At 51.1% G+C, this 22267-nt stretch overlaps 2 protein-coding genes and 1 non-coding gene across 16 annotated transcripts in view; 2 read left to right on the top strand and 1 right to left on the bottom strand.

The window, feature by feature from the left end:
* The window catches only part of CRCP (CGRP receptor component), a 95542-nt gene extending 87355 nt beyond the window's left edge, over positions 1–8187 (bottom strand). For 3 of the 14 annotated variants that reach the window (XR_009694458.1, XM_061153341.1, XM_061153342.1), the window contains exons 1-3: positions 7876–8187; positions 5275–5373; positions 4508–5082 (exon numbers count right to left, since the gene is read on the bottom strand). The gene's annotated coding sequence lies outside the window, so the exon portion shown is untranslated. The remainder of the gene's footprint in view (positions 1–4507; positions 5083–5274; positions 5374–7875) is intronic. The other 11 variants (XR_009694461.1, XR_009694460.1, XR_009694463.1 and 8 more) reach the window with 10 other exon arrangements.
* Positions 8172–20628, top strand: GUSB (glucuronidase beta). The gene is made up of 12 exons (XM_061153338.1): positions 8172–8534; positions 10138–10323; positions 10645–10826; positions 11010–11152; positions 11331–11518; positions 11859–12011; positions 12225–12403; positions 12726–12872; positions 14655–14739; positions 16342–16518; positions 18239–18374; positions 20096–20628. The coding sequence occupies exons 1-12, from the start codon at positions 8322–8324 to the stop codon at positions 20263–20265; spliced, it is 1959 nt and encodes a 652-aa protein (XP_061009321.1). The 5' UTR covers positions 8172–8321; the 3' UTR covers positions 20266–20628.
* Positions 17861–17932, top strand: TRNAE-UUC (transfer RNA glutamic acid (anticodon UUC)). Its single transcript has one exon. It is a non-coding gene; the product is annotated as a tRNA-Glu (tRNA).
* Positions 20629–22267: the final 1639 nt, after the last annotated feature.

Below are 22267 nucleotides of genomic sequence, written 5' to 3'. Positions count from 1 at the left end.
GACATAGGAGTGGAGAGGTTCCAGAAGAAAAGCTATAGAATGGTGGGCGACCCCTGCAAGAGTCAGGGTGTGGTTTCACAATAGCTTTCATGCTGAAAAACTGGGGGAGGAGAGCTCAATTCAGAAAAATTGGGAGGACAGGGATTTCCCTGGCAGTTCTGTGGTTAAGACTCTGCCTTCCAATGCAGGGGGCACAGGTTCAATCCCAGGTTGGGGAACTAAGATACCACATACCACCAGGTGTGACCAAACATTAAAAAAAAATAAAAAAGAAGGGTGGGGAGGATAGAGAAAAACAGAGCGTGGATCTGGTAAAAGAGCAAATTTAGAGTAAATGGGGACGATGAGAATTAGAGGAGATAGTAGGCTGGGAGGAATCTCAGAAGTCTTGGGTAACAGAAAATGAAAAGAACCCAGAACATGATCCAGTAAATGAGTCACCACAGGTAATGGAGAGGTAGATAAAGTCAAGGTGGTCACAGAACAAAGGCCCAGGATGGGAAGGCCACTGATAGGGACAGGAGGTAGGATGGAGAGGGGACCTGAGCCAAGGACCAAATTGCTCAGTGAATCTGAGGCCTGTGCACATGCGGAGGGAATGAACTGGAGGCCACGGGATGTGAAGATAAAAGTATTTGGAAAAACAGAATTCCTTTGTGATCTCATGGTTGAGACTCTGCCCTTTCACTGTTGAGGGCCTCCGTTCCACCCTTGGTTGAAGAACTAAGATTTCAAAAGCCACATGGTGTGGCTAAAAAACAAAGAAAAATCTCTGAAATGATCCCTGAAGAATGAGAGTGATGGGGAAGAGGGAAGAGTTCACTAGTCAGGGTGGAAGGGCTTCCAGACAGAGGGAAGGTCCTAAGCCAGGGCCCAGAAGCCAGCAGGAGCATGGTGTGTTCTGGAACTCAGAGCCAGGGATCAGGGGAACCAGTCAGACCACAACAGACTATACTAAGGGGTCTGCATTTATCCACAAGGAGATGGTGACCTGCTCTTTCCTCCTCTTTGTCCCTTCTACTCATAACATAGGGTGCCTTAGGGCGACTCTTGGGATCTGTTTTCCACCTGCCCTCTGTTCTTTGGTGACCTCATCCATTCTCACTGCTGGAAACTCCCAACATTTCATCTCCAGATTCAGTTTATGCACGGCTGCAAAATAAAGCGGTAAGGAAACTGGCAAATGGACTTCACCTTTCAGGGTCTGGATGTCAGGGTCATGGGTTCAGAAACCAAGTTTTCTGTGTTCTCTTATCAAACAGTAGAAAACCAACTTTCAACTAATTATATACAGGTTGACTCTCACATGGAAAATCAATTTATTAATTTATAGAAGCAGATCAACCTTTACTTATTTGTCCCCATTTGCAAGCTTCAAACGGTTATTGGTTTCTTTCTTGGTGGTGCTAATGGGAAAGAATCTGCCTGCAAAAGCAGGAGACGCAAGAGAGTACAGTAGATCCCTGAGTCAGGAAGAAGTTCTTGGATGAAAATAGCAACCCACTCCAGTATTCTTGCCTGGGAAATCCCATGGAAAGAGGAGCCTTGCCGGCTACAGTCCATGGGGTCACAAGAGTCGGACAAGGCTGCGTGACAAATATTGGACATTGCATTTAGAGATTCAATAGCAGGGCAAATAGTGTCCATGCCAGAGGAGTGCTCACTGTGAGAACAAGTCCTTGCCTGAGAGAGTGTTGTCACTGTTTCTTCAGGCCATTCCGCTCTATTGAGAGCAATTTAGCACAAGTTATTTTGTTCAGAAGTACAAGACCTTCCAGAACAAGAAGCACCAGCAATGCTAAGGCAGAGCTGATACACTGGGATGTGAGTTCACAGAATGATACAACCTCTGTTTAAGGTACTGGCACAGGTTTGTACCCTACAGACACAGGCATTGGAATAAATTCTATTACATATACCTTCCGGAAAGGAAAACAGGGTGAGCGTGTATATACACATGTATGTATAATGATAAAGTGAAGTGAAAGTCGCTCAGTCGTGTCCGACTCTTTACGACCCCATGGACTCTACAGTCCATGGAATTCTCCAGGGCAGAATACTAGAGTGGGTAGCCTTTCCCTTCGCCAGGGGATCTTCCCAACCCAGGGATTGAGCCCAGGTCTCCTGCATTGCAGGTGGATTCCTTACCAGCTGAGCCACAAGGGAAGCCCATGTATAATGATGAGACCTTATTCTCAATTACTGAGGCTAATTCTGTGTAAGGAATGATCCTGCATTATGACTACAGATCAACAAGCATGAATTATCAGCTTGCAATTGTACTTATCTGTAACTTCTGGCCGCGTTTCTCCTCCACAACCCATATACACCCATTGACAATGTAGCCAGCGGTCATCTCTGGTCCCACACCTGGGCTTTAGGGTAGGGGGTAGGCAGGGTGGCACAGTGAGTAGCAGGCACACCCCTGGAAGGCTCCTGACACTGAACCCACTAGCGACACCTTTGCAGGGGCCATGGAGGTGCACTGGAGGGGGATACATGGTGACCAGCGCCCTGCACACCCTGTCTTGGAAGGTGGCTGCACTCCGCAATTACAGCGGTGGGGGGATGAAGTGCTGCTTCTGGTTTACTATCTAGGAAGGTGGGATGGGGGGCGGATTGGGGTGCTGCCAGGGCTTCCACTTGACCTTCGTTAATACTCCAAGGCAGTTCCAACATCCCCCCTCATTTAGTTCATCGGCATTGTGATGAAGATTGGAGGAACCTTCCCAGGAGTGTCACAGGATTGAGTCCAGGTATTTGCAGAACGTTATGTCCTAGTCCCAAACCTGTAGCCCCACCCTCTCAGTAAACCCTCCCTATCTAGCTTTACCTCCACCTTGGTCTCACAGACTGACCTCTGCTCTCACAGGCTCACCCTTTCTGTCAGGACACGTGTGGCAGCTCCCGCAATGCTCCACGGTTGAGCTCTTTGCTCAGAGCAGTGCGTGTACCTCCCTGCTCATCCTGTGCTGAGACCTGACCCAGTTAATGGTCTGGGGTCAGGTGGGGGGAGGGTTGTGATCTAGAGGAGGACGTCCTGTGAGGCAGCCTCCTCAGGTGAGATCCTTTTTCTTAAACCCAGTTGTTGATGTATTTGTCTGCTCTGGGTCTCAGTTGCAGCATGCGGGATCTAGTTCCCGACCAGGGATCGGACCTGGTTCTCCCACATTGGGAGCGTGGAGTCTTGGCCACTGGACCAGCAGGGAAGTCCCTGATGTGAGATCTTCATTTGTGGTTTCCGTCATGAGGAAGCCACTCTCAAGGCAGGTAGGGCTTCAGCTGGGGTTCAAGAGGTTCAGGTTCAACCACCCCAAAGTCCACATCAGTTCTGCTTCTCAGTCCTTCCCTATGAGCCTCATAGGACTCATGTCATAAGCTCTGGCGTCTTATGGTTAAATGCCGGGCCCAGTTTTCAGTAGTTTTCCTACAACTGCAGGAGATGAAGGTCTCTGTAAAGAGCGCCAAGCAGGCCTTCTGGGTTCACTGGGATTGCTAGTTGGCTGAAGATAGCCTGTCATTCTTTTTCTTGAAGTATCTCTGGGAACTTAGCAAACCCAGCCAGCTTAAAATTACAGTCCTTAAAATTAACCTTACTCACATTTCATTCCAGTTCTATTGCCTGGCCTATTATTTCCCCTTCCACCTGTACCTTATCTCAATTCACAACAGGTAATATTAGTGATTCCAGTGTTAGGGCACCTCAGGAGCTACCGCCCTCCACTAACCAGAGTGACAAGTAGGGTACTTGTTGCTGAATGACTGGAAAGGTTGTCTAGTTCCAGAATCCTGTTTTAAGGGTTGACTTTCCAGAGCCACTTCCAGTTGGGTCTACTTGAAAGCACAGCTGAAGACAAAGGCCTATTATTATTTTGGCCACCCAGTGCAGCATGTAGAATCTTACTTCTTCAACCAGGGATGGAACCCATACCCTGTGTAGTACAAGGGCTGAGTCTTCCCCACTGGACCAGCAGAGAAGCCCCAAGACAAAGGTCTATTCCACGCAGGCACTGATTTGGAAAATGTTCCCAGAAATACGGTAGCAGGAAAAGAAGACAGAAAAGAATGAAAAGCTAATATCAACGTGCATAATCAAGGGCACACCTTGATCATACATAATGTCCCTATTGCAGGAAAGGCTGAAACACTTATGCAATGGTTCCTTTCTCTCTTTGAATGATGATGTCTCCAGATTATTAATACCCATTTCACCTCCACTTCTCAGATTTATTGAAGAAGCAGAATTGAGCCATTCAGAGCCTGCAGACGGAGAGTCTGTTTTCAGGGGATTGCTCATTGGTAATTGCGTTTTCAGGGAACTCAGCTTGGACAGAAATTAGAGGCTGCCAAAGGGGATGGGACACAGAGCACCAGAGGCATCTGTTGTACCATGTGATCAACCATTCCCATGCCCCTGAGGACTTTAGAAGGGGCTTTAGCTAGTGAGGTGCCCAACGGCTTAAGCTTTTAGCTTCAGGCTTCAATCTGCCTTTGTGGAGGAACTCACGTGTGTCCTGGAGGGAACGGCTGAGGAAGCCAGCCCTCCACACAAGGGTGTATCCTCCTTCCCTGGTCCCCCGCTACTTGGAGTTCCAACGTCTCTCTCCGGCACATCCTGCCTGCTCCTCTGGCTCTCCAGTATTCCATGCGTGACGTGAGAGGCAACTGAGGAGCACCAGTCTTGCTGTGGGCTTTACTGGGATCTTGCTGAGTTTGAAGGCTGGTTCACACATCAGTTGTCTTGTTAAATAAACTAGAGTTGGGAGAAAAGCTTGGAGTTAGCAATTTGTAGACAGAAGCAATGCCCTGGGTGAGGGGGGTGGAGGGAAGGGGCCTTAATTAGCTATCAAGGAAGAATCCCTCCCTCCCTCAAGACCATTTCAGATTTTTCAACAGTTCACCGGAGAGCAGATGAATTAGCCATCTGCTGGCCAATGCAGGCAAGTCCTCTGACAGATCTTGAAAGAAAAGGTTTGGGGACTTCCCTGGTGGTCTGGTGGCTAAGACTTCATGCTCCCATTGCAAGGGGTGTGGGTTTGATCCCCAGTAAACGATGAAGATTCCACATGCCACAACTAAGGCCTGGCACAAATAAACAAAAAATAAACATTAAAAAATAAGTAAGTAGAGGAAAGTCTCAAAAGAAAAGCAGCAACTACAGACCTGAGCCCATGAGAGATGGAACTCAGTAACTTCCCTGCATTGTTAGCATGGTCTCCCCTTTCTGAGTGTGCAGATGCGTCCTTAGGATAGAAAGAGTCCATGTCTGCCCACCTTCACGAGCAGCAGAGAGGAAGTTGGTTTCATTCCCAACAGGGTTGGTGGCTGCGGAGGAGATGATTCTCCCAAGGGTGAAGTGGGTGGTGGCAGCAACTGAGGAAGACAAAAGGGGACATAGGAGTGGAGAGGTTCCAGAAGAAAAGCTATAGAATGGTGGGCGACCCCTGCAAGAGTCAGGGTGTGGTTTCACAATAGCTTTCATGCTGTAAAACTGGGGGAGGAGAGCTCAATTCAGAAAAATTGGGAGGACAGGGATTTCCCTGGCAGTTCTGTGGTTAAGACTCTGCCTTCCAATGCAGGGGGCACAGGTTCAATCCCAGGTTGGGGAACTAAGATACCACATACCACCAGGTGTGACCAAACATTAAAAAAAAAAAAAAAGAAGGGTGGGGAGGATAGAGAAAAACAGAGCTTGGATCTGGTAAAAGAGCAAATTTAGAGTAAATGGGGATGATGAGAATTAGAGGAGATAGTAGGCTGGGAGGAATCTCAGAAGTCTTGGGTAACAGAAAATGAAAAGAACCCAGAACATAATCCAGTAAATGAGTCACCACAGGTAATGGAGAGGTAGATAAAGTCAAGGTGGTCACAGAACAAAGGCCCAGGATGGGAAGGCCACTGATAGGGACAGGAGGTAGGATGGAGAGGGGACCTGAGCCAAGGACCAAATTGCTCAGTGAATCTGAGGCCTGTGTATATGCAGAGGGAATGAACTGGAGGCCACGGGATGTGAACATAAAGGTATCTGGAAAAACAGAGAATTCCTTTGTGATCTCATGGTTGAGACTCTGCCCTTTCATTGTTGAGGGCCTCCGTTCCATCCTTGGTTGAAGAACTAAGATTCCAAAAGCCACATGGTGTGGCTAAAAAACAAACAAAGAAAAATCTCTGAAATGATCCCTGAAGAATGAGAGTGATGGGGAAGAGGGAAGAGTTCACTAGTCTGGGGTGGAAGGGCTTCCAGACAGAGGGAAGGTCCTAAGCCAGGGCCCAGAAGCCAGCAGGAGCATGGTGTGTTCTGGAACTCAGAGCCAGGGATCAGGGGAACCAGTCAGACCACAACAGACTATACTAAGGGGTCTGCATTTATCCACAAGGAGATGGTGACCTGCTCACTTCTCCTCTTTGCCCCCTCTACTCATAACATAGGGTGCCTTAGGGCGACTCTTGGGATCTGTTTTCCACCTGCCCTCTGTTCTTTGGTGACCTCATCCATTCTCACTGCTGGAAACTCCCAGAACTTCATCTCCAGATTCCGTTTAATGCACAGGTGCAAAATGAAGGGGCAAGGAAACTGGCCAATGGATTTCACCCTTCAGGGTCTGGTTGTTAGGGTCATGGGTTCGGAAAATAGGTTTTCTGTGTCCTCTTATCAAACAGTAGAAAATCAATTTTCATTTAATTATATACAGGTTGACTCTCACATGGAAAATCAATTTATTATAGAAGCAGATCAACCTTTACTTATTTGTGCCCATTTGCGAGCTTCAAATGGTTATTGGTTTCCTTCTTTGTGGTGCTAATAGGAAAGAATCTGCCTGCCAAAGCAGGAGACACAAGAGACAACAGGTTGATCCCTAAGTCAGGAAGATGTCCGTGGATGAAAATGGCAACCCACTGCAGTATTCTTGCCTGGCAAGTCCCATGGAGATAGGAACCTGGCGGGCTATAGCCGGTGGGGTTGGAAAGAGGGGGACACGACTGAGCAACCGAGCGCGTGTCACACACACATACAGAAGCAAATCAACTTTACTTATTGGTGCCCAGGTGCTAGTTTTAAGAAGATCATTAGTTTCTTTCTTTTTTTTTTTTAACATGGACTATTTTTTTTTTTTTTTTTAATTTTGAAGGTTTTATTGAATTTGTTACATTATTGCTTCTGTTTTATGTTTTGGTTTTTGGCCTACAGGCAGGCGGGATACTAGCTCCCTGACCAGGGATCAAACCCACACCCCCTGCATTGGAAGGGAAGTCTTAACCACTGGACCTTCAGGAAAGTTCCCACTGTTTTCATTCTGATTATAAAATTAATGCATGTTCATGATAGAAATTTTCAAAAACTCAGAACATATGAAGAAGAAAATGGAAATCACCTGTAACACTGATAATAACAGTTCACATCTATCTACAGCTGTGTGGATTTAATTTTAGCACTACTAGGATCACACAGTATAAACTTTTGCATCTTACTTTTTCTTCTTTTTATATTGTAAGCATTTGGGGAAAAAAAATCTTTAGGCCTTGCCAATTCTTGCAATTTATTTATTTGTACTGTCCCGGGATCTACTTTGTTTACAGTGTCAAGGTCTAAGCCAGAAGGTTGCTTTGGTGAACTGAAATCAGAGCAAAAATTAATAATTTAAAAAATCAAGTAACTGTAGGAACAAATGCACCCAGGCCAGGATCCTGGTACCACAGACTCCATCTCCTTGTATCTTTATGTGTAAGTCCGCAATGCCAAGGAGCGCAGGGACCCTGGGTAGGGGTTCGGGGACCAGGGGACTGCTGGTGGAGGCCCAGGGTCAAGGCTAAGAGCCGGGTGATCACGCCTGCGGGCCGAGGGGCACTAGGCATACAGGCTTCGCCTGAGCTTACCGGTGTCCCGCAGGCATAAGCGAGTGGGGGTGTCCCCAGCCGGTCTTCTTGAAGAATCGGTGTGTGTTGGGCGGAACCCGGCAGTCTCTCAGGTCCGGCTCTGGCTCGCGAGCCTGGACGAGCGGCCTTGGGCGCGAGCAGCTGGGGACGCCAGGGTGGAGGAGGGCGGCGACCCGGCGGGTGCGGAAGCCTGCGACCTACGACCTCCGCTCTTCCGGGTCCGGGCTGGCGCTCCGGCTCCCCGCGGGCCCTCCGCCGCCGCCGCCCTCGGGAAGGAAGGAGGGCCGGTCGCGACCTGAGGGGCGCGGGCCTCACAGGGAGGGGGTGCCCCGACTGGCCAAGATGGCGCGGGGGCGGGGCACGTGACTCTAGGCCCCGCCCCGGCTCCGTTATCAGCGCGCGGCCGGGGACGCCCCGCAGCTGCTGCTCCCGGCCGCACTGCAACCATGCTCCGGGGACCGGCGGGCGTCTGGGCCGTGCTCGGCCCTCTGCTCTGGGGCTGCGGGCTGGCGCTGCTGCAGGGCGGGATGCTCTATCCCCGGGAGAGCCGGTCGCGGGAGCGCAAGGAACTGGACGGCCTCTGGAGCTTCCGCGCCGACTTCTCCGACAACCGGCGCCAGGGCTTCGAGCAGCAGTGGTACCGGGCGCCGCTGCGGGAGGTGCGCGCTCTGGGGACGGGACCTGGGCCGGGGCCGGGGAGCTCCTGGAAGCCCGGTGTGGGGGGCGCGGGGAGCCTTCCCTTGGGCCCTTGGAACTGATGGACGGCCCTGAGGGGCCGTGGGGTCGACCCACCCGGAGAATGACCTGCAGGAGGAAATGGGCGGGCCGGACTTCGGTAGGGGAGGCGGAGCCGGAGCGGTGTCCCTGCCGCGAGCTAGGGCCGGTGGCCGCCCCGTGGCTGGAGGGGAGTCTTTGGACATTTTGGGGCCGCACCTTTGTCCTGGCAGGAAGGACTCTGGGTTCCAAGCTTTAGGTAGAGAACGGGGCTTGGCGTCCAGCCGAGCACCCCTTTCTAGGTCTCCCCTTTTGCTTTGGGTCGGGTGGGCTGAGAACTGGGGCGGGGATCGGCCGTGAGCATCCAACGGTCACCTCCCTTACATCCTCTTTTTTCAGTCTTTGCCGCTCAGCCCTCATCAGAGGAGGAAAGGGGTGGGGGAGCCGGGCACGTGCCCCACTCACAGTTTCCTTCCAGAGCGGCCCCTGCTTCCCGGCCAGCCTTCCTTCCTGTGGCAGTCAGTTGATCATCTTCCTCTTAGTCAGGGTCTGATTTCTGGATATCCTTCTTGCCCCAGGCTGGCTGTGGCCCTGGGCACACCCCTTTCCATGAAAACGCGGGTGCCCGCTGCCCTAAGAACTTCTGCTCCCAGCAGACCTCGGACACAAAGCATCCTAGCTGTTGGTGTCATCAGAAGGTTATCCATTCATTCAGTCAGTATTTACTGGGTCCTCATTGTGTGGCAGGGCTTGGGCCAGCCGCTGGGCATACAGCTGTGAGGGGCAGGGAATCCCGCTTCCTCCGAGTTCCTGTGTCTCATCTGTGTCTTCAGGAAGCTTTTCCTCAATCTGCTTCCAGACTCACTGAGCTATGTCTGCTACTGCCTTGCCTTCTTCCTGAGGTGTTCAAGTTCAAAGGGTTCCCTATGGGGCTCAGGTTCTGCCAGGATGTCCAGAGGTTGTATCTCATGGGCCTTGGCCCCCAAAGGCCTTCCCTGACCCCAAGATAGCTCCCTGCCCCTCTGCACCCTCTCTACATAGAGCTGCTCACTGACAGCAGAGATGTTGTCCAGTGTTCTATTCCCAGCACCTAGAACACCATGTAGGTGTTCCCGGTGCACCCTTGACTGAGTGAGTGACTGACTGACTGGGTCTGCTTCATGGAGTTGTAAAAATTAAATGAGTCCATAAAAGACATTGGTGAGTTGCTGGTAGGGTGGTCTGGAATCTGGGAGGGTCTGGGAGAAGTCTTTTTTCTTTTTTAATATTTTAACATGCAGCCAAATATAAAATAAATATTTGGCTGCATCCAGCCTTAGTTGTGGTCCTTGGGCTTAATTGCCCTGCAGCATGTAGAATCTTCCCAGACCAGGGATCAAACCTGTGTCCCCTACATTGCAAAGCAGATTCCTTATTGCTGGGCCACCAGGAAAGAACCTGGGGAGAAGTCATTTTGTCCAGCTTTGTCCTGCAGGCAGAACTGCTGGGGGACCTGGCCCCTTAGTTTCCCGGGTGGTCCAGACCTGATTCCCGCCCTGGTCTCCTCAGTCAGGCCCTACTCTGGACATGCCGGTGCCTTCAAGTTTCAACGATGTGGGCCAGGACGGGCAGCTGCGGAGTTTTGTCGGCTGGGTGTGGTATGAACGGGAGATCACCCTGCCCCAGCGGTGGACCGAGGACCTGGGCATGAGAGTGGTGCTGAGGATTGGCAGCGCCCACTACTATGCCATCGTGGTCAGTGCAGCGGGCAGTAGGCAGGGCGGGTGGCCGGGCGTGGGGCGGGGCAGGGGGCAGGCTGTCCTGGGGTGCCTGCCTCTGGGGTTGCAGGGTGGGGGGCGGGGGCACATTTAAGGCCCCACACTGGAGTTTGTGCCCTGGGTGGAGGAGGGTGGTCTTGTCTATTCCCCTGGAGCCCCATTCTTCCACTCCCGAGGTCAGTGGCAGCTGGCAGAACCCTCAGCCCACCCGCTCCGCCTGCTTCCCCATCCTGCACTTGTGTGTGAGGGCATGCCGGAAACGGCCGGGCCCCCCCGCCCTGTCTCCTTGTATCTGCAGTGGGTGAATGGGGTCCATGTGGCAGAGCACGAGGGGGGCCATCTCCCCTTCGAGGCTGACATCAGCAAGCTGGTCCAGAGCGGGCCCCTGTCCTCCTGCCGCATCACCATCGCCATCAACAACACGCTGTCCCCCCACACCCTGCCGCCGGGGACCATCCTCTACAAGACGGACCCCTCCATGTGAGCAGCACCTTGCCCACCCCCCACCCCCGCCCCCACTCCCCACCCTGCCCAGACGTCTGCCCACCAGGGGACAGGGCGGCTTCAGCAGAGGTGAGGCCCTGGCTCTGGGAGGCCAGGGAGACATGTGAGTTGAGATCGAAGGATTTGGGACAAGGCCACTATCCCCTTGCTCCGTCCTAGGTACCCCAAGGGTTACTTTGTCCAGAACATAAAGTTTGACTTCTTCAACTACGCGGGACTGCATCGGACTGTGCTCCTCTACACCACGCCTACCACCTACATCGATGACATTACCGTCACCACCGACATGGACCAAGACATTGGTGAGGCTCCTGCCAGGATCTGCCCTCAGCCGGGCCCAGAGTGGCTTGGTGTTCCCTGTTTGGAAAGATCCCCTTGGAGACAGGCTCTCCCACCCACCTCCTCAGGGTGCTCTCACCTGTAGGACCCCAGGTCACATGCCCCCCTCTTCTCTCTCATCTAATCTCCTGTCTCCTGTAGGGCTGGTGAATTACCAGATCATCGTCCAGGGCAGTGACCACTTCCAACTGGACGTGGGTCTTCTGGATGAGGAAGGCAAAGTTGTGGCCAAGGGGACAGGGGCCCAGGGCCAGCTGCAGGTGCCCAGTGCCCACCTCTGGTGGCCGTACCTGATGCATGAGCACCCTGCCTACCTGTACTCATTGGAGGTAATGGTGGTGAGGATTGGGCTGGGGGAGGCTGTTTGCCCCCATCCAGCAGCCCTAGCTTCAGCAGGCCTGGTCCCCTCAGCTTCCTGGGCTGTTGGATTGAAGAGTCCCCAGCCTGATTTTTTCAGCCCTTGGTGGGAAGGCTGAGTTGGAAGAGGAGGCCCTGGGGCAGTGTGGGCAAAAGTTTCTTCTTGCTTACGGCAGATGTAATTTCTGCCTCTCTCCACCTGCAGCCCCAGAGGTGGGCCGCCGTGGTTTGCCAGGGCTGTCCTGCGAAGCTCAGGCTGCGTGGGGCTCAGGCCAGTCAGGCTGCCTCATGTCCAGTGCTCGGCTTTCGCAGGTGAAGTTGACGGCGCAGACGGCTGTGGGGCCCGTGTCTGACTTCTACACCCTCCCCGTGGGGATCCGCACCGTGGCCATCACCGAGAGACAGTTCCTCATCAATGGGAAGCCGTTCTATTTCCAAGGGGTCAACAAGCATGAGGATGCAGACGTGAGTAGGGGCTCCTGGGTCCCTGTTGCTCACCCCTTCCCCGCAGCCCCTGGAGTGGCTGAGGGCAGCTCAGAGCAAACCGCTCCAAACCACTGCCTGTGCTTGGCCTGGAGAGCGGGCTGATGGGGTAACTCTGGGGGGCCCAGCTCTCGGAGGAAATGTGTCTGGGATGGGGTCGAGGGCAGGAGCTCACCCATCTCTGCTGTCCCCCAGATCCGAGGGAAGGGCTTTGACTGGCCACTGCTGGTGAAGGACTTCAACCTGCTTCGCTGGCTGGGCGCCAACGCCTTCCGCACCAGCCACTACCCCTACGCGGAGGAGGTGCTGCAACTCTGTGACCGCTACGGGATCGTGGTCATCGACGAGAGCCCCGGTGTGGGCATCGTGTCGGCGTGAGTGCCTGCTGCCTGCACTGCCCAGCCTTCCCAGCTCAGCAGCCTGTGTGTGCATGCTGTCGCTCAGCTCTCTGTGACTCTGAGACCCCATGGACTGTAGCCCACCAGGCTCCTCTGTCTGTTGGATTCTTCAGGCCAGAATACTTGAGTGGATTGCCATTTCCTTCTCCAGGGGATCTTCCCGACCCAGGGATCGAACTTGCCTTTCCTACGTTGGGAGGCGGGTTCTTTACCACTGAGTCATCAAGGAAGCCCAGAGTTTCTACTAGAAGGAAAGAAAATCAGACTGACCTGCTCCCTTTCCTCCCTCGGCCCACAGTGAGAGCTTCAGCAACGTGTCTCTGCAGCACCACCTGGAGGTGATGGAGGAAATGATCCGCAGGGACAAGAATCACCCGGCCGTTGTAATGTGGTCCCTGGCCAATGAGCCCGCTTCCTTCCTGAAACCGGCTGGTTACTACTTCAAGTGAGTGCTCCTGCCTTGCCTGGGCCGGGTCCTAGGTGAGACCGCAGCCTGCTGGCCCAGCTCAACCTTGCCTGGCAGCCACGGGAGAGTGGCGGTGGGCCCTGGGGTGGGTGTGGGCTGCTCCCAGCCCAGGTGCATCCATCTCTAGTCAATTCAGGGGACAAGGTACCCACCCACCCAGATTATGATTTCAGCCAAGTGTCTCCTTGACACACCTGCGATGAAATCCAGATATAACATAACCTACTTATACATAAAACTTCAAATTAAAGAAAAAAGGTAATGACGTGGCCTGACTGACATAAGGAAGAGACATTTGTCAAAGAATACATAAATGTGTGAGCCTGACACTCCAGAAGGGCCAGTGAAGGAGTCAGGCGCTTGCGCCTTCCGGGAAACTCCCTGAAAACACAGCTGCAGAAGCTGATAACAGGGCTGGGAAGCATAGCCGGCGACTCTGGTGCTGCGAGCAGCATTTCCTTCCGTTATGCTCTTTTCTAAGGGACTGAGCCATGGCCGATAGAGTTCCAGTCAAAACCAAGCTCTGCTGTTATTTAGTCGCTAAGTCGTGTCTGACTCTTTGCGACCTCATGGACTGTAGCCCACCAGGCTCCTCTGTCCATGGGATTTCCCAGGCAAGAATACTGGAGTAGGTTGCCATTTCCTTCCCCAGGGGATCTTCCTGACCCAGGAATCAAGCCCACGTCTTCCGCCTGGCAGGCGGGTTCTTTACCACCTGGGTCTTCCCTTGATTTTTATGGTGTCTCCATTCCTGGGAAATTTAGTACATGTTACAACTGCACAAAACCACTTTGTAATGCTTTTGAGTTCACCTGTAAAGGGAATTTAAGCTTTATAAAGCTGACTGACCTAGGCATATAATTATAAACAGATTTTCAATGACGTCCATATTCCAACTATCCTAAAGTTACGTTGTTGGACGGGACCAGGTCACCTGAAGTTCATTGTCCGTTCACTGCATACCAATAACTTCCCCCATCCCCCAGGCATTGCTGTGGGCAGAAACCTCACATAGGGGCCATCTCCCCACTGTTGGCCAGCCTCCTGGCGTGTTCCTCGATTCCTTCTCTTTCTTACCATCCTGCAGTTGTGGCGTAGCCTGGAGTGGGGAATTATTTCACATACTGCGGAGACAGCAGAGGCCATGGAAATACTCCCTAGGAGACACTGCCTGCCTCCCCCTATTCAGGGTGGAGGGTTTGGGTAGTGGACCTTCCTAGGCAAAGACGAGCTCTGGACACACAGCTGGAGGTCGGGTTGAGCAAAAAGTTCGTTTGGGTTTTATCATAACATTGTTCAAAAACTCGAATGAACTTTTGGCCAAGCCAATGCATGCCTATTTAAGTCTCTACTGAGTGCCCAGTTCATAGCTTGCCTCCCAGGACATGCTCCCTAGTGATGTGTTAAATTAATACTCATCCTAACCTGCACCACATCCTAGTTTTGTCAGAGATGCGGAAACTTGCTTTTCGCAGCACCCAGCTCAAAGATCTCAGCTGTGCCTCTCATCTCTTGAGGATGGCCCCCTTTGTGGGAGAGGTGGGGGGGCTAAGATCTGGGGAGAGAGGAAGAGAGAATGATGTCAGGGAACATGATGTCTTGAGGAACACGTTTGCTTACCTGAAATACCCTAGAAGGCAGGGAGGAGAGCGTGTCTTGGGGGTTTTTTGTCTGGGAAGATGGGAAGGAGAGGACTCAGGAGGGGTACCTGAGAGCCCTCCGCAGACTGACAGCACCGTGTCTTCTGCCCTCCGTGGACAGGACGCTGATTGCCCACACTAAAGCCTTGGACCCCTCCCGGCCCGTGACCTTTGTGACCAGCACCAGCTATGAAGCAGACTTGGGGGTGAGCCTGGGGGTCTCCGCACGTCTTCCCTCTGCCTGTGCTCTTGTCCTGCCCTGATGCTTGCTGGCATGAGCTGCTGGGAGGGACCACGAGCAGCCAGTCTGACCATTTCCACAGATGGTCTTTGGGTTAAAGAGAACTGCCAGGCAGTCCTTTGCCAGGCAGTGTAGCTTGTTGAAGCTAAGGAGGTCAGGCGTAGGGAGGTCAAATTCCTTCTCAGTTCGTTCTCAGTTCATCGGTTTCTCCGGACCTTGATTTAATTTTATGCCCCCAGTTTAATATGCTCAGAAAAGGGGGGGAGCCTAAAGTCATCATTGACTTGTGTTTCTCCAACTTGCCTGATCATTGGAGCCACAAAGGGAAGCTTTTTGAAAGTACAGAGCTCTGGATTTTGTGATTCTGATTTGTAAAGTCCAGGGTAGGAATCTGAGTTTTTTAAAAACTCCTCAGTGATTCCAGGCATCAGTCAGCTTTGGGAACCACTGCTGAGATCCAGCACTGAAGGGACTGAAAATTGAAGGGAGAGGCTCACCCAGCCGGTTGGACCCCATGGCTCCTTTCATGGTCCCTGGGTACAGCAGCTCGTCAGAAACTGTGTTGAGTTGTTGCACAAAAGCTGTAAAACATGGGAGCAAGAAGATGCTTCACTAGGGAACTGAGGCCAGTACTAAAAAGTGCTCCAGAAAGAGAAATCCTCTCAAGAAAAAGAGGATAAGAAAGCACTGTGTACAAGTGTAAGTTGTGAGCACTGTCATTTCCACATGGACCGGATGGTTTGCAGCCCTAGAGCTCCGGTGCTGTCCCTTCAAAGGAACACGAGTGTGGTGGAACACCAGTGGGGCACAGGCAGACCTGGGCTTCTCAGTCTCAGTGGCATCCCTTCCTGCTCTAGTGGGCAAGGGAGCCTGTACTGGTCACCCCAGAAGGTTGCCAGGCTCACCCGCTGGGATGTGTGAGCTGTGGTCACGTGCCCACCCAGAGGTACCGCTTCCCACCTGCATCTTTCCGCCCCAAGTTCAGAAGGGTGCTGCAGTCCCTTGGGAAAGAGGGCCCACATGGGTCCCACTGCAGACTCTGCAGGCGAGCGTGGGATCAGGTGAGCTTTGCGGTCCACCGAGCACCACATTGCTCAGATTCGTGGCAGTGCTGCCCCCCAAGCTGGGCTGCCCTCCTAGGAGGGAACTGTCCAGTCTCTTCAGGGCCCATGACAGTAGCTCAGAAAGGGGACTCGGGAGGCTCTGTGAGGAGAAAAACTGCCTTCGACCCTCAAGGGTCCAAGGGGATGACTAGTGACAGGAGCACAACCTAGAGATGAATGAAGTCCGGTCTGGATGGGCTCCCCTGGGGCCGGCGTGCCTGGCGCCAGCTCTGCCTCTCATCGCCCTCCCCGGAGCCCGGCTGCAGCCAGGTCGGGGTGCCGGCCCAGAACGAGAGACCTGCTCTGTTCACTCGCTCCATTCAGGTCCCTTCTGACTGTTATCTCCTACACGTGCGCATCTAGCGCACTTGGCGCACTCTCTTCTTACCTCCTCTGCCAGAGGCAGCCCCGAGTGTGAGTCCTCCCCTCTGCTGGTTGGCGGACTCGCTCCCATGCTCTTGTAGGCGCCGTACGTGGACGTCATCTGTGTGAACAGCTACTACTCCTGGTACCACGACTATGGGCACATGGAGGTGATTCAGCTGCAGCTGGCAACCCAGTTCGAGAACTGGCATAAGGCCTACCAGAAGCCAATGATTCAGAGCGAGTACGGAGCAGATACCATTGCAGGGTTTCACGAGGTAAGTTGCATCGAAGATGGGGGTTATTTTTTTCCCTCTCTCAGACAGTGATGTCAGTCATCACTGCCCAGGCTAGAGATCTGCCTCCTTCCCCGTCCCTCCCTTGTCCTGGCCACCTCCCACCTTACCAGGCTTGCCCGAAGCTGCCCCTCCACACAGCGGTCCTGGACTCAGCCTCTGATCCGTGTGCATGGTCCTCAGGTAGCCTCCCACAGGCTGCCCAGGTGGTCCGTGGGACAAATCCAAGCCTTGTCCTGTCCCTGGCTACCCCTGACGAAGCCCTAATCTGTGGTCAGGGCTGTGCATGCCCTCTGCCCTCTCCCAGGGGATCCTGGTCTATTCTGTTTGGTGGCTCCTGTGCTGGCCTGGCCTCTTCCTTCTGCCCAGGAAGCCCTTCTTAGCTCCATAATCGCCAGCTAATGGAACTTGACTCAGCGTTCCTGCTTCAGCTCAGGTGTCCACTCTTGGGTGAGGAGGACCCCACCTACCTGGGCAGAGGAACACCGTGAGCGGTCATGCTCTCTTTGTTCTCTCCTTGACCAGACTGGGGGCTCCAGGAGGGAGATTCAATTGTGTTTCCGTTGGCTTCGTAAGCACGCCGCAGTTGCATCTGCACTGCATCCTGTGTAACAGCATTTTAATCCTTCTTGTCGGGAAGGAGGACCCAAGCCCACAGGGGTTGGTTCCCTTGGAAGATGACTGCGGTGCTGCACCCTTGAGCGTCAAAGACTCGGCACCCGCCACAAATTCCCAGGAGATGAAAACTCAGACCTTATGCTCTAAGAACATCTCAAAGATTGTCATATCTTAGCACATGACAGACGTGAGCTCTTCACTGGAGACCGAGTCCACAGATGTGGCCTCTGCTTTTCTCCCTCCTCACCTGGCAGGTCTCAGCTTCAATGAAGCTTTCTGTGCCTCCTGCTAACCTCCTCCTACCCAGCCCCTCACACACACTACACGCTCCCAATTCACCCTTGTTACACTTAGAACTGTGTCTTGCCAGACTGTAAAGCCCATGAGGGCAGGGACCCTATCTTTCTAGTTTGTAACTTTGTCCCTAATGCCTGGCATATAAGCAGATGCTAAATAATGATTTGTTGAATGTCAATGGGCTAAACAGCAGCTCCTTACCTAGATGAGATACACGGGAATTGGAGGCAAGTTAAATCTGAGTCACACTAGTGCTCAAATTATGCATTGGCAGCTACTTCAGCCTTGGGTTTTAAATTTATTATCCAGAGACATACTTTTATTCGTAGTATAGTTCAGTTGTAAGACTGCAGTGGGGAATAGAGGTGGGAAAAATTAAAGCAATTATTAAACTCTGTTTAATGGGAATTCCCTGGTGGTCCAGTGGTTAGGACTTGTGCTTTCACTGCCGAAGGTCCAGGTTCAATTCCTGGTTGGGGAACTGAGATTCCACCAGCCGCTTGGTGCAGCCAAAAAAAAAAAAATTCTGCTTATAAACAAAGCAGTTACTAATTAAGGTTGTTGTTGTTGTTGTTTTAAGCTTCTGTCTTTTTTTTTTTTTTTTTAAACCCTGGGCTGCATCACGCACTGGCTTGTCCCTACACCAGTATCAGCAAGTCCTGTAGGCACCGAAGCCCACCACAAGGACAGATAATTTGGTCATCACCACATGGATCTTTATTTTTATCTAATGTTTACAGTTTTGCTGGTTCTGACTCCTAACTTCTCTCTTTGCCATGAATTCCAGGATCCACCACTGATGTTCAGTGAAGAGTACCAGAAAGGCCTGCTTGAGCAGTATCATGCGGTTCTGGACCAAAAACGCAAAGAGTATGTGGTTGGCGAGCTCATCTGGAATTTTGCTGATTTCATGACTAATCAGTGTAAGTGGCATGTGGGTGCACGGGATGTACCCCTTCTCATTGTTTCTGGTGGGCGTGTTAGTTCAGGACATTTGGTTCTAAGAACCCTGGAAATAAGCAGGGGAAGGCTGATGTCATCAAAGCAGGCTACACAGAGGATTTCCTAGGAAAAAGTCAGTTGTGTTGAGCAAGCAGCTGATTACTTGCATGCTGCAAGTAATAGAGATCATTTTCTGAACTAAATGGGAGAGGCGACTGTCTCAAGGCAGAGGTGGCCAGCTTTCCTCTGTGTTTCACAATAGTATGAGGAAAAAGTGGATCTTGCACTGGATTTACTGGGATACACTTGTGATTCTAGGATAAGGTACAAAGCCTGAGAAACCTAAGACATTTCAGTTTGTTTTATATGATTTGCTTATGAAAGGCAGGTTCACCAAATACAGATAAGTATCAAAGGGTTTTGAATGTAGGAGTATGTTTAAAAGCCTTCAGAGTGAACATGATCTGTACTTTCTCAAGTGAGGACGATGACAACTTCCAAATGAATGTTTCCTGTATCTTTTTACCCCTCTAGGTTACTAGCTTCTTGATATATTGTAAATTGAAGAGAGCAAGCTGGGGGAGGTAGGGAAGAACTGATAATAGTGGGAATTACCTTTTACTACTTCTGGGGAAAGACAGGTTTTTGAAAGGTTAAAGTTCAATTAAAAATCAGAATTTGGGCGGCAGCGGGAAGGCGGGGTGCTTCCTGGTGGCCCAGTGGTTAAGACTGCACTCCCAATGCAGGGTGCATGGGTTTGAAGCCTAGTCAGAGAACTAAGATTCTTCATGCCACACAGCATGGCCAAAAAAACCAAAATAAGAAAAAAAAAAGAAAATCAGAATGGCAAGAGTGAAAGAGAAAAAAGAAAGAGAACATGAGCCTCCACTGTCCTTGGCAAATGAGATTAATGGCTCCTGGAAATAAACTTGGATAGGAGCCTAGTTTTGTGAGTAGGGGCACTGGCTTTGTGTACTAAGGAATTAGCTGTGTGACCTTGGACAAGGTACCTACCTTTTCACAAGCCTGTGAAGTGGGGATAACGCCCACCACCTCGCAGGCTGACATAGGGATTCCACCTGAAGTGCTTGGCACGGTGCCTGGTATTTGCTTTTCACGGAAGAAATGATTGTTGTCTGGATCTTTTCAGTGGGAGAGGACTTTCCATTTCACGGAAGGGGTGGTTTCTCTTGGGGGTGGAGAGATTTGCTGGGAGCATAGCTGCTCTTTCCACCTCCCTCTCTGGCGGACCTGCCTCCAGGGGTGGGGACCCAGGTGGCGGTTTGCCTGGGAGGACCTTAACGTCTACTAGTAGATCCTACTTGGGCGCCCGTGAGTGGTCAAGACTCTGGCTTCTACTGGGAGAGCAGTCCTTTCAGAGAGGGCTCCAGCCTTTCCAAGGGTAACTTTGTCTCAGCCCCGCTCCAGTTATCAGGCAGCTGGGCACCCTAAATGTCTTAAACATTACCTTGCAAGGAAAAGATAAACAGTTTTAGATTCTTCCCCCAATGGATGAAAGCTGAAGTGTTTCAGGGAGCACTGGTATTTAAGTCTTTAACCCATTAAGCGGCCACTTCTGAGTCCACAGCAGGCCGAGCAGCTCTAAAGCATGAAGACATTGCTGAGGTCCCAGCGTGGCTCCAGGATGGTTCTGATTTTCCCCATCAGGAGTCATCTGAAACACCTTTTGCCTTGTTTTTAGCACCATTTCGGATGATAGGGAACAGAAAAGGGATCTTCACTCGGCAGAGACAACCAAAGAGTGCAGCATTCCTGTTGCGAGAGAGATACTGGAGACTTGCCAATGAAACCCGGTACCACCGGTCAGCTGTGAAGTCACAGTGTGTGGGAAACAGCCTGTTTACTGTTTAAAGTGAGAACTACCTCTCTGCAGACACTGGCTCGGTCAGCTCCTCCTTCCCAGGGAGGGGGTGCTACTTCCATCGCACACCGAGCAAGTGTTTCCTGCGCTGTGCATAGCAGACCTGGAAGCTTCTCACCTGGATTTTGTGGTTATTTGCTAGAAGGGAACATTAGAGGTGAAAATAAAGACTTGTAGGGCCTTCCCTGGCAGTCCAGTGGTTAAGACTCAGGACTTCCATTGCAGGGGGCCTGAGTTTGATCCCTGGTTGAGAAACTAAGATCCCACATGTTGCACAGCATGGCCAATAATAATAGTAATAAAGAAAATAAAGGCTTTTGTCATATCAGAATAAAGAGTTAGCTTAAAACTGACCATCCGTAAACTGAATGATCTGTACTGCTGAAAAGCATCTGCATTTGTTTTTGGTGTCTCAGGCTGTTTTTGTAGCCTTCAGTTTAGTTCAGTCATTCAGTCGTGTCCAACTCTTTGTGACTCCATGGACCACAGCATGCCAGGCCTCCCTGTCCATTACCAACTCCCGGAGTTTACGAAAACTCATGTCCATTGAGTCAGTGATGCCATCCAACCATCTCATCCTCTGTCATCCCCTTCGCCTCCTGTCTTCAAACTTTCCCAGCATCAGGGTCTTTTCAAATGAGCCAGTTCTTTGCATCAGGTAGCCAAAGTATTGGAGTTTCAGCTTCAACATCAGTCCTTCCAATGAACACTCAGGACTCATCTCCTTTAGGATGGACTGGTTGGATCTCCTTGCAGTCCAAGGGACTCTCCAGAGTCTTCTCCAACACCACAGTTCAAAAGCATCAATTCTTCAGTGCTCAGCTTTCTTTATAGTCCAACTCTCACATCCATACATAGCCTTGACTAGACGGACCTTTGTTGACAAAGTAATGTCTCTGCTTTTTAATATGCTGTCGAGGTTGGTCATAACACTCCTTCCAGGGAGTAAGTGTCTTTTAATTTCATGGCCGCAGTGATTTTGGAGCCCCCCAAAATAAAGTCAGCCACTGTTGCCCCATCTATTTGCCATGAAGTGATGGGACTGGATGCCATGATCTTAGTTTTTTGAATGTTGAGCTTTAAGCCAACTTTTTCACTCTCCTCTTTCACTTTCATCAAGAGGCTCTTTAGTTCTTCGCATTCTGCTATAAGGATGGTGTCATCTGTATATGAGGTTATTAATATTTCTCCCAGCAATCTTGATTCCAGCTTGTGCTTCATCCAGCCCAGTGTTTCTCATGATGTATTCTGCATGTAAGTTAAATAAGCAGGGTGACAATATACAGCCTTGACATATTCTTTTCCCGATTTGGAACCAGTCTGTTGTTCCATGTCCAGTTCTAACTGTTGCTTCCTGACCTGCATACAGATTTCTCAACAGACAGGTCAGGTGGTCTGATATTCCCATCTCTTTCAGAATTTTCCACAGTTTATTGTGATCCACACAGTCACAGGCTTGGTATAGTCAATAAAGCAGAAATAGATGTTTTTATGGAATTTTCTTGCTTTTTCAATGATCCAGAAGATGTTGGCAATTTGATCTCTGGTTCCTCTGCCTTTTCTAAAACCAGCTTGAACATCTGGAAGTTCACTGTTCACATATTGCTGAAGCCTGACTTGGAGAAATTTGAGCATTACCTTACTAGCATGTGAGATGAGTGCAATTGTGCGGTAGTTTGAGCATTCTTTGGCATTGCCTTTCTTTGGGATTGGAATGAAAACTGACATTTTCCAGTCCCATGGCCACTGCTGAGTTTTCCAAATTTGCTGACATACTGAGCGCAGCACTTTCACAGCATCATCTTTTAGGATTTGAAATAGGTCAACTGGAATTCCATCACCTCCACTAGATTTGTTCATAGTGATGCTTCCTAAGGCCCACTTGACTTTATATTCCAGGATGTCTGGCTCTAGGTGAGTGATCACATATTGTGATTATCTGGGTAATGAAGATGTTTTTTGTACAGTTCTGTGTATTTTTGCTGCCTCTTC

This window comes from Dama dama, chromosome 10 (assembly GCF_033118175.1).
Source record: "Dama dama isolate Ldn47 chromosome 10, ASM3311817v1, whole genome shotgun sequence".
NCBI classification, from domain to species: domain Eukaryota; kingdom Metazoa; phylum Chordata; class Mammalia; order Artiodactyla; family Cervidae; genus Dama; species Dama dama.
The sequence above is the reverse complement of the archived record's forward strand: the minus strand, read 5'-3'. Positions and strand labels throughout refer to the sequence as shown.

Excerpts from the sequence above, each read along its gene's own strand:
- GUSB (XM_061153338.1), top strand. The coding sequence starts at position 8,322 with ATGCTCCGGGGACCGGCGGGCGTCTGGGCCGTGCTCGGCCCTCTGCTC. Across the intron at positions 12,404-12,725 it reads GGTGTGGGCATCGTGTCGGC|TGAGAGCTTCAGCAACGTGT; the intron begins GTGAGTGCCTGC and ends CTCGGCCCACAG. Across the intron at positions 16,519-18,238 it reads CCATTGCAGGGTTTCACGAG|GATCCACCACTGATGTTCAG; the intron begins GTAAGTTGCATC and ends CATGAATTCCAG.